The sequence below is a fragment of the Aythya fuligula genome, chromosome 19, assembly GCF_009819795.1.
Source record: "Aythya fuligula isolate bAytFul2 chromosome 19, bAytFul2.pri, whole genome shotgun sequence".
Classification (NCBI taxonomy): Eukaryota; Metazoa; Chordata; class Aves; order Anseriformes; family Anatidae; genus Aythya; species Aythya fuligula.
In genome coordinates this window covers 9,208,121-9,219,976 of record NC_045577.1, presented here as the reverse complement: position 1 = coordinate 9,219,976, position 11,856 = coordinate 9,208,121, and the positions used below count along the sequence as shown (strand labels likewise).

Below are 11,856 nucleotides of genomic sequence, written 5' to 3'. Positions count from 1 at the left end.
CAGGGCCCTCTTGCCGGTGCACAAGGTGTCTGATCTCACCCATTTTGCTAAAAAAAGGGTGTTTTATAAAACCACCCTGGGAGCGCCTCGGGGCCGCATCCTGCCGATGCCTGGGTCTCCCCAGACACGTTTCCCTCCACTTTCCCTGGAAATCCCAAGGGAAACACCAAATCCCTTCATTTTCTGCCTAGGCACAGGCAGCCACGTGCAGGGCCGGACCCCAGAGCCCCCCCCAGCACCCCCATCCCCACCACCAGGCGCCCACTCAGGGGCCGCTTCGGAGCGGCAGCAATAAATTATGGGAAAAAACCCTCGAATGCCCTCAAAATCCTTCTGGAAATTAAAAAGGAACCGCAGACACGTACCTACAAATAGCTGCCTACACACAGAGCTGCTGTACAGCCCCACAGAGCCCCACAGAGCAGGGGCTTTGCCGGGCAGGGCTCAGGGCAGAGCAGAAAGCACAGGGCATTAGGGCCAAGCTGTGGGGCTGAGCCCCAGGAGGGTGCCCAACGGGGCTGGAATGCAGGGACAGTACCTAAAAACCCCGGGTTTGGACCCAAAAGAGAGGCTCGCGACGCAGCAGGGTGGGGGTTAAGTGCGGGCGCTGCTGGGGCGAGGTCTGGGGGCAGCCGGTGAGGGGCAACGTACCCAAAAAAAAAAAACAACCCTAAAAACAGCTGGAATGGTCAAAGCAGCAACGTGGCTGCAAAAAAAAAAGTCTAATTCTGCACGGGCGTGGCAGCGGGGTAAACACAGCTGCAAATGGGGCCTGTGTTATGGTAGGGCCTACACAAAGCCTGAGCACCGCCACGGGGTGCCCTGGACACGTCCCCCGGGGGGGCTGTGCCCTCGTGGCCAGCCTTCCTCATCATCATCCTCCTCCTCCTCGTCTTCCTCGCCCGGAGACGGGCCGGGGGGGCCCTCAGAAGAGGCAGGACCCCCGCAGGCCCCGTGCCCTGCTGAGCTCGGAGGCCAGCGAGCGGCCCAGCCTCTTGGTGGTGATCCTGGCGCGCTGAGCGGCATCCACGGCGCGGCACAGGGAGCGCTGCAGCTCCTCCAGGTCCGCCAGGGGCAGCCCCAGGGGGGGGCGCGGCGGGGGGGCCGCGGCTGAGGTAGGTACGGGCGGGGAGCAGTAGCTGGGGGGAGGAGGAAGGAGAAAAGGAGAAGGAGAAGAAGGAGAAGAAGGAGAAGGAGAAGAAGGAGAAGAAAAGAAGAAGAGAAGAAGAAGAGAAGAGAAGAGAAGAGAAGAGAAGAGAAGAGAAGAGAAGAGAAGAGAAGAGAAGAGAAGAGAAGAGAAGAGAAGAGAAGAGAAGAGAAGAGAAGAGAAGAGAAGAGAAGAGAAGAGAAGAGAAGAGAAGAGAAGAGAAGAGAAGAGAAGAGAAGAGAAGAGAAGAGAAGAGAAGAGAAGAGAAGAGAAGAGAAGAGAAGAGAAGAGAAGAGAAGAGAAGAGAAGAGAAGAGAAGAGAAGAGAAGAGAAGAGAAGAGAAGAAGAAGAAAAGAGGAAAAGAAGAGGAAAAGAAGAAGAAAAGAAGAAGAAAAGAAGAAGAAAAGAGAAGAGAAGAGAAGAAGAAGAAAAGAAGAAAAAAAGAAGAAAAGGAGAAGAAAAGGAGAAGAAAAGGAGAGAAGAAAAGAAGAAAAGAAGAGAAGAGAAGAAGAGAAGAAGAGAAGAAGAAGAGGAGAAGAAGAGAAGAAGAAAAGAGAAGAAGAAAATAAGATGAAAAGAAGACAAAAAGAAAAGACAAAAAGAAGAAAAGACGAAAAGAAGAAGACGATGATGACGAAGACAAAGATGAAGAAGAAGAAGAAGGAGAAGAAGAAGGGGTCATCGCATGGGGACATCTCACAGCATTGCACCCCCGTAGTCTGCTCCCCCCATTATTTTTTTCTTAAATCCCCCCAAATCTCACCCATCTGCCCCCCCCTAACACCTCAGCCCCCCCCCCCAAAAGAGATGGGACCCCACTCTCACAGCCCAGCCTGGTGCCTGGGGTCCGTGGCCACGCCAGGGAGCGTGGGGCAGCCCTGGGGTGTTCATGGCCCCCCTGGGACAATCCGGCCTCACCCCCCCCTCCCCGGTGCAGAGCATCCTTACAGCAGGGGGGGCGCGTAAGGCACGAGGGGCACGGGGGCGAGGTATCCAACGGGGGGGCCGCCCGCCAGGTACCACAGTCCCGGCTGCTCCGGCGGCTCGGCTCGGGGACGGGAGCCCGGCGAGGACGCGGCGTCGGTGCCAAGCTCTGCGGTGGGGAGGAAGGCGCTGGGGTTAACGGAGGGGGTGTCCCCTGTCCCTGTCACCCCCCCGGAGCCAGGCCAGCCCCTGCCACGCACCGTGAGCGGCTCCGTCCCTGCTGCTCGATGTGGGGCCAGCCCGGGGTGCCCGGCACGTGGGGCAGCGCCGTGTCCTGGGGGTGCTCTGCCGGGGCTGCCGCACGGCGTCACCTGTCGTGGATCCGGCTGCAGGGAGAGGGAGAAAACGTCCAGAAAATAGCGTGGGGAAGGCACGAGGCATGTGGGGAAGGGCACAGCAGGGAGCGTGGCGGGCACCAAAGCAGTCTCCCTGCAGGAACCCACAGCTCTGCCATCGGGTCTGGCCAAGGGACAGCGTGGAGAGCCCCAGCTCCCTGTGCATTAAGTAATTAATGCCTGAAGTCATTAATTAACAGGCTTGAGAAGCAGCCAGAAGGGGTCAGGGATGCTCACCTGGTGCCGTCCTGCTCCCGCGGCACTGGGGGCACCCCAGGGTGCTCGGCTCTCCTTGGGGTGCCGGGGTGGCGGGCGGTGGCACCCGGTACCGCGTCCCTGCAAGTCCCGGTGTCAGCAGGGCCAGGGGAGGGCAGCCCCCATCACCCACCCTGTGGGGTCAGCCTGCCCCGCACCCACCTGTGTACTGCCCCCGCACCGTCCCCGTGCCCGGGGGGCTCCGAGAGCGCTTCTGTGCGGCCGGGGTGCCCTGGGGCCATCTGTCCCCGTGCCCAGCCAGCGAGTGGCCTGACTCGGAGCCTGCAGGGAAGGATTTGGGGCTGGGCTCAGGGTCTGGCCATGGGCTGTGCCGGGTCCCATGGGGTCACTGGGACAAGCCCGGTCCCCCTAGTCCCCCCCAGCCAGCAGCCCCTCTCCACCACAGTCCCCACTCACTGAGGTCCAGCTCGGTCCTGTCCCGTGGCAGCGATGCCGACCTGCCCCTTGTCACAGCAGCGGGGGCCACCCTGCCCCGTGCCGGGGGGCTGGGCTCCCTGCAGAGGGCACAAAGCCATCAGCACCCAGCCGGGCCCACAGCAGGGCTGGTGGCACCGCGATGCCACCACGGTGCTGCTGAGAGGGGGGCACCTCCGAGGGACCCCACCCCACTCACGGCATCCCTGGGGACCCCCGGGTGTCCACCCGCGGCCAGGCTGCTGTCCCCTCCCGAGGTCCCGCTTGGGTTCCCGCTGTCGTTTTGGGGTAAAGCTGGGCTCTGCTGTGCCACCTACCCCGTGGGTGCTGTGTCCTGGGGGGATGAGGGGCCGCTCGCTGCCGGCTGCCTCCTGGCCTGGGTGCCCCGCGGGGGGGCTTTGCCCTCGGGGTAGCTGCGGGAGCGGCGCAGGCTCTCCTCCAGCCTCCGCCGCAGCCGCCACACCTCGTCCTGCAGCGCCCGGATGGCCTGGCTGCAGGGGACGGGCATGGTGAGGGGGGGGCCGACAGCCCCAGGACCAGCCCCAGCCCCACAACCTGTCCCCATAACCACCATGGGATGCATCCCATGCCCTCTCCAAACCAGCGCGAGGCATTTTGGGGCTGCTGTGCCCACAGAGCTGAGCCAGCCCATGCGTGCCACGAGTTTGCCCTGCCCAAGGGCTGCTCTCCCAAACCCAGCTCCCCCCTAAAAAAAACCAACCAACCCGAGGAATAAACTCAGGGACCCCCTTCCCGTTCCCACCCCGACTCACTCGCGCTCCACGCGGGAGCCCAGCAGGTCGCAGGGAGCCGGGGCTGGGGACGGCGAGGCGGTGCCCCCCCCGGGCAGGGGGCTGCAGGCGCTAGCGCAGCTCCTGCCCCCCCCCTCGGAGTCGCTGTGAGCTGGGGAGCGGGCAGGAGGCGGTGAAGGTGGCGGTGGGGGGCGTGGGGCAGTGCCGGGGGCTGGCCGCTCTCCGCCGGCACCGTGGGGTCCCAGCTCGCTGCCCGGGCTCTCGGCCCAGAGCCGGGGGGAGCTGCTGTGCGAGGCGGGGCTGGGGGGCAGGCTGGGCCCCCCAACACCGCCCCGGGGGGGCAGGTGCCCGGGGGATGGGTAGGTGCCCAACAGCTTCTTCTCGGGGGGCAGCGGCTGCGCATCCTTCTGCTGCGTTGGACGGAGGGGCGCAGGGATGGGGGCGGGTGGTCCCAGCGAGCCTGGCGTCCTGGGGAGGGACAGGGCATGGAGACAGCCCCCCACATCCCACCCACGCCCCAAACCGCCCCCAACACCCCATTTCCCTGCTCCCCTCCGCCTCTCCCCCCCCACCCGTGCCCCAAATCCCCCTCGGAGGGCGCAAGCAGCCGGCGCCAGGGCCGTACCCGGTGCCCAGGGGGCGATGCTCGGGGGTGCGCACCAGCGGGGACACCCGGCTGGCCTCCGAGCCCACGAAGCCGCTGTCCGTCTCCGGCGACACCATGCGCTGCTCCTGCAACAACTGCGAGCAGGACGGGTGCCCTGCACCCCTGGGAGACCCCGGCAGGGTGACGGCCAGCGGGGACCCACCGCCCCCAGCGCTCACCTGGCGGCAGGGCTTGAGGGGTCGGCGCTGGGTGGCAGCGCTGCCCGCCCCGATGCTGTGCCGGGATGGGAGCACCCGCGGTGGCAGGGGATCGGGGAGCACCGGTGGTGGCAGCCGGGGGGCAGCTGGGGGCTCCTGGTGGTGGCCACGGGTCCCCTCTGGCCGCAGGGGGTCCCTGTGGGGCAGCGGCGCAGCTCTCCTCTCCGGGGGGGGGCTGTGGGGAGAGGGCAGAGGGTGAGGAGTGGGGCCGAGCAGCCAGGTGCCCCATTAACCCCGAAGCCCATCAGGGTGAGGACCTCGTGAGGCAGGCGGTCTCCAAAGGGCTTCAATACCCGTGCGCCCACACCCAGCACACCACGCACACGATGCCCGACGTCTCCTAAAGCACCCTCCAGCTACACGGGGAGCCCGGGCAGCCGGCTTGCTTCGAGACACAACCCTCCCCAAGCCGTCCCGCTCGCCCTGAATGGGGTCTCCGTGCGCCCACAGCACTTACGAGGGGGAGGTCTCGAGGTCGGTGCCCTCCTCCAGTGACCGTGCCCTGCAGGGGACCTGCCCGGGGCCACCGTCCCCTGCCACAGGGCCATCCGCCTCCTCCAGGGAGCCGCTGCCCGCCAGGCTCAGGCGCTCCAGGCTCAGCGATGCCGGCAAGGACTTGAAGTGCTGGTACCTGCGAGGTGCAGGCAGGAGTGGGTGGGTTTGGGGTGCCGGAAGCTGCCCCCATAAACCCCCATGAGGGGCACTTACTGCTCCAGCAGGTCCCCGAAGTCCTCCTCCGCTCGGTGCTGCTTGTGCCAGAGGGGCCGGGGCAGCCCCCCTGCCACCACCTCGCCGCCCCCCGATGTCCCCTGGGTGCTGGGGGGTCCCTCGGTGACCGCTGGGCTCAGCTGGGTGCGCGGGGAGCCCGGGGGACGTGCTGCTCGCTCCAGCCGCTCCTTCAGCTCCTCCAGGCGCATCCCCAGGCAGAATATTTCCCCTTCCACCGCGCTGAAAAGACAGCGCCCTCAGTACCCGAGGGACACCCAGCCTGGGGGGGCTGCTCCTGCCAAGGGCCTGGAGCAGTGGGGTTGGGGTCGCTGCTGGCTGGGACGGGGCAGCTCACCGGCACCCCCAGCAAACGGCACAGCCAGAACCAGCAGGAGCCCAGCAGAGCGCTCCCAGCCCACAGCCAGGGGCCAATTGAGCAGCACAACCCCAGGAACCCCCCTGCGTGCCCCCTGCCGAACTGCTCAGCTCACCGCTCCGGGTCGAAGTCCCCCGAGGCTGCGGGGTGCTGCTGCTGCTGCCCGTGCTCCTCCCGTGCCCTCAGGTACGCCCGCTCCAGCGCATCCTGCGCCGCCTTCAGCCGCCGGAACCGCTGCAGCACAAGGGCAGCCTGAGAGCTCGGCCCCACACAGCCCCAAAATCACCCTCGGTGCTGGGGCTGCACCCTGCCTCTCCCGGAATGGGGACGGAGCCCCCCAGGCACAGCAGGGGGGTTAAAAGCGAGGGGCTCCACCAGCCCAGGGAACCCGCGCGGCCCTAGGAAGGACGCACCTGGAGCTGCTCCTGCGGCACCGCGCTCCCTGCATGGAGCCAGCTCTCGAAGGACTCCACCTGGTTTGGGGAGAAGGGGCTGAGCCAGGGTACGAGCCCAGTCCATGCTGGGGGAGTCAGGGGCGTCCTCCCCACCCCACGGCCACCCGGGACTTGCCTGTGCCTGAAGCTTGCGGGTTTGCCCCGCCAGCGTCTGCGTGAGCTGTGGCCCCAGGCACTGGCACTGCCCCACGCACGTGGGGCAGCCCCCTGAGGAGGAAAAGGGGGAGCAGGGCCGCTGCGACATCCCCCATTCAGCTGGTCCCAGATCTGCAAGAAGCACAAGGTGATGCTGGGGGGACCCCCCCAGCACTGCTAACCCCGCTACGGGGCAAGCCGTGGACCCCGATGGGTTTGGGTGGTGCCCGACCCTCCCAGCGCTCAACCCACCTCCATCCACTGAGAGCGGTGGGGTCGGGGCTGGATTTGGGTTCGGGTTTGGGGCCGTGCTGATGGTGGCCGTGCTGGCCCGCGGGATGCTGAAGGCCATCACCCTGCAGCCGCTGCCCAGGGTGCCGGCGTGGGCGCTGCGGCTGGCGCGCGGCGGGTCGGCGTAAAGGCTCACCTGCACCGGGACAGACAGCTCGGGCACCCCGGGGACAGCACCCCAAACCCCACACCCCGACGCGAAGGCACCACGGGGACTGCACCCAGACTTTGAGGCACGGAGCCCCTCTGGGTGAGAGCCTGGCAGCGCAGCGTCGCACCCATGGGTGCCCCCCGGATCCCAGCGGCACCCTGAGCACCGCCGGGTGCCCTGCGTCAGCGCAGGAGGGCACGGGGACGCCCCCGGCCCCGCGGGTGCTCCTCGCCATTTTGGTGCCCTGCAGCAGCCTCCCCGGCCATTTTGGGGAGGTTTCGGCACCGCCCCGGCGCAGGGAGGAAGGGTGACTCGCTGCGGTGACAGCGCTGTCACCGGCCCCACTGCCACCCTTCCTCAACCGCAGCTCTGTCGGGAGGAAGAGCGCGGTTGGGGAGGAAGGCACAGGGCCCACAGGGGAGGTGCTGCGCAGCTGCACTGCTGCCACCGCCGTGTGTCCCCTCAGGCAGTGCCACCACCACCACGTGTCCCCTCGGGCAGTGCCACCACCACCTCCTGTCCCCTCGGGTCCCACCCGGCACCCACCTTGGCGCCCAGCCGCAGCTGGTCGATGGTGTTTTCGGCCTCGGCGTACTTGGTCAGCAGCTTGTGGTAGTCCTCCTGCAGGGTCGGGGGGGGGGGGACACGTCCCCGTGTCATGGGGACGGCCACAGAGGTGGGGTGGCAGGAGGCAGCCCGGCGCAGGGGGGACAAGGGGCCCTGGAGGTGGCCCTGGATCCCCTGCATGGGGGGGGACAGGAGCCTCCCTCTCCTCCCAGGGGACAGGAGGGCACCGGGGGGGGGACATGAGCAGATGGGGGGGACACGAGCAGCCCTGGCTCCAGTCCTGGAGCTGCTGGGTCCTCACGGGATGGGGAAGGGGAGACCAGACCCAACACCCCCACCCCACAGCTCCCCAGAGGGGCGACACCGCTCCGCTCGCACCCCGAGGCCCCCCCGCAGCCCCTCCCAGTACAGCCCCCGAACTGGGAGCACTGGGCCTCACCTGCAGCTGCTGCACCAGCGCCGTGGCCTGCCGGGGGGACCTGAGCTCCTGCGGCACGCCGGGGGGCGCGGGGGGCTGCGTCGGGGCCCCCTCCCCGCTGCTCAGCAGCACCTCCCGCACGATTTCGGCGGGGGATTTGGGGACGAGGGGGCCGCCCGGGGTCCTGGCACGGGCGGGCAGGGCTCTGCTGGGCGGCGGGCGGTAGCTCTGGTCGAACTTCACCCGCGCCTCCACCTTGGAGAGGTCGGGCAGGGGGTGGTTGAGCTGCCCCCGGCCGTACCGGCAGCCTTCGGGGGTCTCCTTCGGCTTTTTGGCACCGCCGTGCCGCCGGGGGCTCAGGGACCGCGACAGCCGGCCGGGCTCGGGCACTCGGGGCCTCTGGTGCGGGGTCTGGGGGCTCCCCAAAGGCTTGGGGCCGGGCTCAGCCCTGCTGCCGGCGGGGTTTTGGGGCGCTGAGCGGCTCTGGCTGGGGCCCCAGCCCTGCCCGCGGCTCCCATGGGTGGCCCCGGCCCGGCCCCAGCCCCGGCGGCGTCTTGGGGGGGTGGCGGGGCCGGGGCTGGTGTCCGAAGGCCCCGAGGTGTCCCCGCCATCCGTGGTGACAGCCGGGGCTTTGTGGAGGGGCCCCGCCTCGGGGTGCAGCTCCCCATCGCTCTCTGCCCCCCAGGGCCCCTCCAGCCGCTCCTCCTCCATGGAGCTGCCCCGCTCCTCCTCCTCCTCCCCTTCCTCCTCCTCCTCCTCCTCCTCGGTCAGGTCCTGCCGTGGGTGCCAGCGAGCCGGCTCCACCGGGGACCCCTCCAGGTCCTCGCCATCACCTGCAAAGCGCCACTGCCACCAGCCAGCCCACACCGTCCCCGGCCCCCCTGGCTGCCCAGGGCGAGCTCCTGGTGTCCGGGGACAGCCGGGTCCCCCCCACGAGGGTTTTGGGGCAGCGGGAGCGGACTCACCCGACGGGGGGCTCCCGGCATCCTCCCGGCCCCACTCCTCCGAGCCCGAGTCCTGCAGGTCGCTGAGGTCCATGCTGCCGGCGGCTGCCTCCCCAAAATGCGAGCTCCCCGGCCGGCTGGTGACAGCCACCAGCCCGTCGTCCCCCAGGCCGATGACACCGTTCTCATCCATGTGTCTCCCAAAGTCTTCCTCCTCCTCCTCTTCCTCCTCCTCCTCCTCCTCCCAGCGTTTCAGCTCCTCGCAGCCGGTGCCCAGGTCCGTCCGTGCCCAGCGCAGCCACGGCGCTGAGCTGGCCATGGCGGGCAGGGCACGTTGTGCCACGCTGCCCCTTGTCACTTGTGCCGCTTCATGGCAGGGTGGCAGCCGGGGGCTGGGGAACCTCCTCGCAGCGAATGTAGGTCAGAGCGCGGCGCTCAGCCCCGCAGCACCCTGCAGGGAGACAGGGAGGGAGGCTGAGCAGGACACAGCGGGCTCTGTTTGACGCGTCCCCTCCTCCCCGCACGGAGATGTCACCCCCTGACGGGGCTTTCCCTGTCCCCAGGGGCAGGGGACATCCCCGCACCCGGGGTGTGCGCACCACATCCCAAGGGAAGGAACACACCAGGGGGGCTCCTGTGCTGCCCCCACCCCATCACCTCCTTCCCGTGCTGCCACCCCCGGCCCCCCCCAGGACCCCCAACCTCTCCACGAGCCCCCGCTGTGCTCTGATCCACCCGAAACGGCCACGAGCCCGTGGCAGTGAGGTCCCGGCTGGGGCTGGGGGCGAGGAGCAGCGTGGGGGGAGCGGGGCTGTGAAGGGGGGACCCAAATCCTGCCTCGCCGAGGCCCCGCGCGCTCGCTCCGCCGGGGCCCTAAAGCAGGATGTGCCCTCCGTGTTCTGGTGTTCCCATAGCAGCACCGGGGACAAAACCTGGCCGTGGGGGTGGGACGAGGCTCTGCGGGGGTTTATAGCAGCTGGAACGGAGCCCCCAGCCCCGGGAGCAGCCCAAATCCTAGGGGGAGGTGGGACCCGAGCCCCCCGCTGCGGGGTTGGTGGCGCACGGCCGGGGCTGGGCGCGAAGCGGGAAGGCACGGAGCGCAAATCGGGGTGGGGGCTCGCAGCCCACCCCCCCGGCACCCACCCCATTGCGTCCCCATCACCGTGAGCTCCCCGTGGCGGCGGCCCCCCGGCACCCAGAGCCCCGCAGCGTGTCGGAAACGTGCAGGGAGCTTCCTGCGGGCCCACACAGCCGCCCTCAGCCCAGCAGGCTGCGCGCGCCGGGGCCCAGCCCCGCACCGCCTCCGCCGGCACGGCCAGGGGGAGAGAAATCTCTGCCGGCAATTAATCCGGATTAATTAGCGCAGGCAGCGGCACAGCCCTGTCTCCTGTTCCCCCCTTCTCTCACCCTTTTGGCCTGGGGGTCCCAGCCCCACAGCTCCACCCCATAGGGTCTGGGGGACGGGGCACTTGGGATGGCCCCAGGGGGGACACGGAGGGGCAGGGAGGATTTAGGGTCTCCGAGCTCCTCTACACTTCTCCCTAGGTCCTTGTCCCAAATGTAAGCTTTCAAGTGGGATTAAAACCCCGCGCACACACACACTCGGGATTGTTTTCGTTTGCTTTGTGGGTTTCTGGCCGGGCTCTTCTGTGCTAGCGAATCATTTAAAGGGAAGTTAAAGGAAAAAAAAACAAAACAAAAAAGGGTTTCTCTCTCCCCATCACGCTGCCTGGTGTTGGGCTTTCTGGGAAGGTGCTGAATGTGGCTGAACTCAGCCATAAACCCAAACCTGCAGCCGGGGGCAGTGCAGGGGGGGGGATGCTGCCAGGGAAGGGGGCAGGCGATGAACGCGGGTACCAAGAGGAGCTGCAGCTCTGCAGGGCTCAGAAATCAGCACCTGGGGGTCGGCAGCCCCAAAAGGCGGAGGGGGCCGATGTAACCCCCTGCACCCCAACGCAGCGGCACCCACCCAGGGCACCCCACGGGGCTCTGGGGGTCCCCGTTCCCCCCTCGGGGTGCTGCTGGAGCGCTCCCGCAGGGCTCGGGGCCACTTTTCTTTCCCCGTGCCAGGAATTGGGCCAGGAGCCGCCTTTGGAAACGTCCCAGCCCAGAGAGGGGCCGGAGCCAAAAGTGCTCTTGAGGCACATTGAGAAGATGCAGAGCCCGCAGCATCCCCGCGTCCCCCCCGGGGAACAGCCTCAGGGCGAGGAGAGCTCGGGGAAAATAAAAGTCCAAAGGAAAAAGCCTCGTGTGGCCTCCCCAAGAAGGTTGTAGGGCCCTCAGGGGGGATTTGGGGTGCCCATACAGCTCGGAGGGGGCTGGCAGAGCTCTGCCTGGCTTTGGGGTGACCGCGTCGGTGCTGGGCAGCAGCGGCTGCACAGGAATAGCATCCAGGCACCTACAGCAGGATTTATGCGGGGGATTTGCAGCTCTGGGGCTGGGGGGGATCAGAGGCTTTTCCCAGCAGACGCACCCCGCAGCGGGGTCGGTCACCGACAAGCTGCCACCCCCAGGGCACCCGCAGCACCCCGACACCGTCCCTGTCCCAAATGTCCCCCCCGGGGCCACGTTAAGGCTCCAATAGCAGCCAGGAGCTTGCGCAAGGTCTGCTCTGCGCGCTGCTAATTACACAGTAACGGGGCTGGATTAATTACCCCCCTGCCAGCCAGGACGCGCCCCAGCTCCTGCTTGGGTACGGCTGCGGTGCCAGCCGGGGGGGGGGGCAACGCTGCTGTCCCTGTGGGTTGTGGGGTCGGGGGGGGCACAGAGACCCCATCCCCATCCCTGCAGCAGAGGTGATGTCCCCTGAGTGCTGAGGGACATCGGTCCCTACGGGTTTCTCGGTGGGGCCGTGCCGAGGGGCGCAGCAGGAGGGTGAGCGGCTCAGGGGGACCCCACAGCAGCGGGGACGTGTCCTGTACGCAAAGCTCCGCAGCCTGACCCCGAGGATGCCCCAGCGGTGCCGGACCTGCACCTCGCACACCCCAAGCGGAAAGCCGGGCACCTGGGCAGCCCGCCTGGACCTCTGAAAGCATGACT

At 67.8% G+C, this 11,856-nt stretch overlaps 1 protein-coding gene across 1 annotated transcript; it reads right to left on the bottom strand.

Moving 5' to 3' along the window:
* Window positions 1-683: 683 nt before the first annotated feature.
* Window positions 684-9,997, bottom strand: AKNA (AT-hook transcription factor). The gene is made up of 23 exons (XM_032200610.1): window positions 9,961-9,997; window positions 8,973-9,268; window positions 8,839-8,912; window positions 8,399-8,706; window positions 7,895-8,302; window positions 7,435-7,509; window positions 6,688-6,873; window positions 6,427-6,546; window positions 6,270-6,329; window positions 5,972-6,090; window positions 5,481-5,720; window positions 5,230-5,403; window positions 4,734-4,947; window positions 4,534-4,640; window positions 4,125-4,376; window positions 3,930-4,052; window positions 3,474-3,647; window positions 3,139-3,236; window positions 2,884-3,003; window positions 2,704-2,802; window positions 2,332-2,457; window positions 2,096-2,240; window positions 684-1,139 (listed from the first exon to the last, which is right to left on the bottom strand). The coding sequence occupies exons 2-23, from the start codon at window positions 9,134-9,136 to the stop codon at window positions 926-928; spliced, it is 3,600 nt and encodes a 1,199-aa protein (XP_032056501.1). The 5' UTR covers window positions 9,137-9,268; window positions 9,961-9,997; the 3' UTR covers window positions 684-925.
* Between the last annotated feature and the right edge of the window lie 1,859 nt (window positions 9,998-11,856).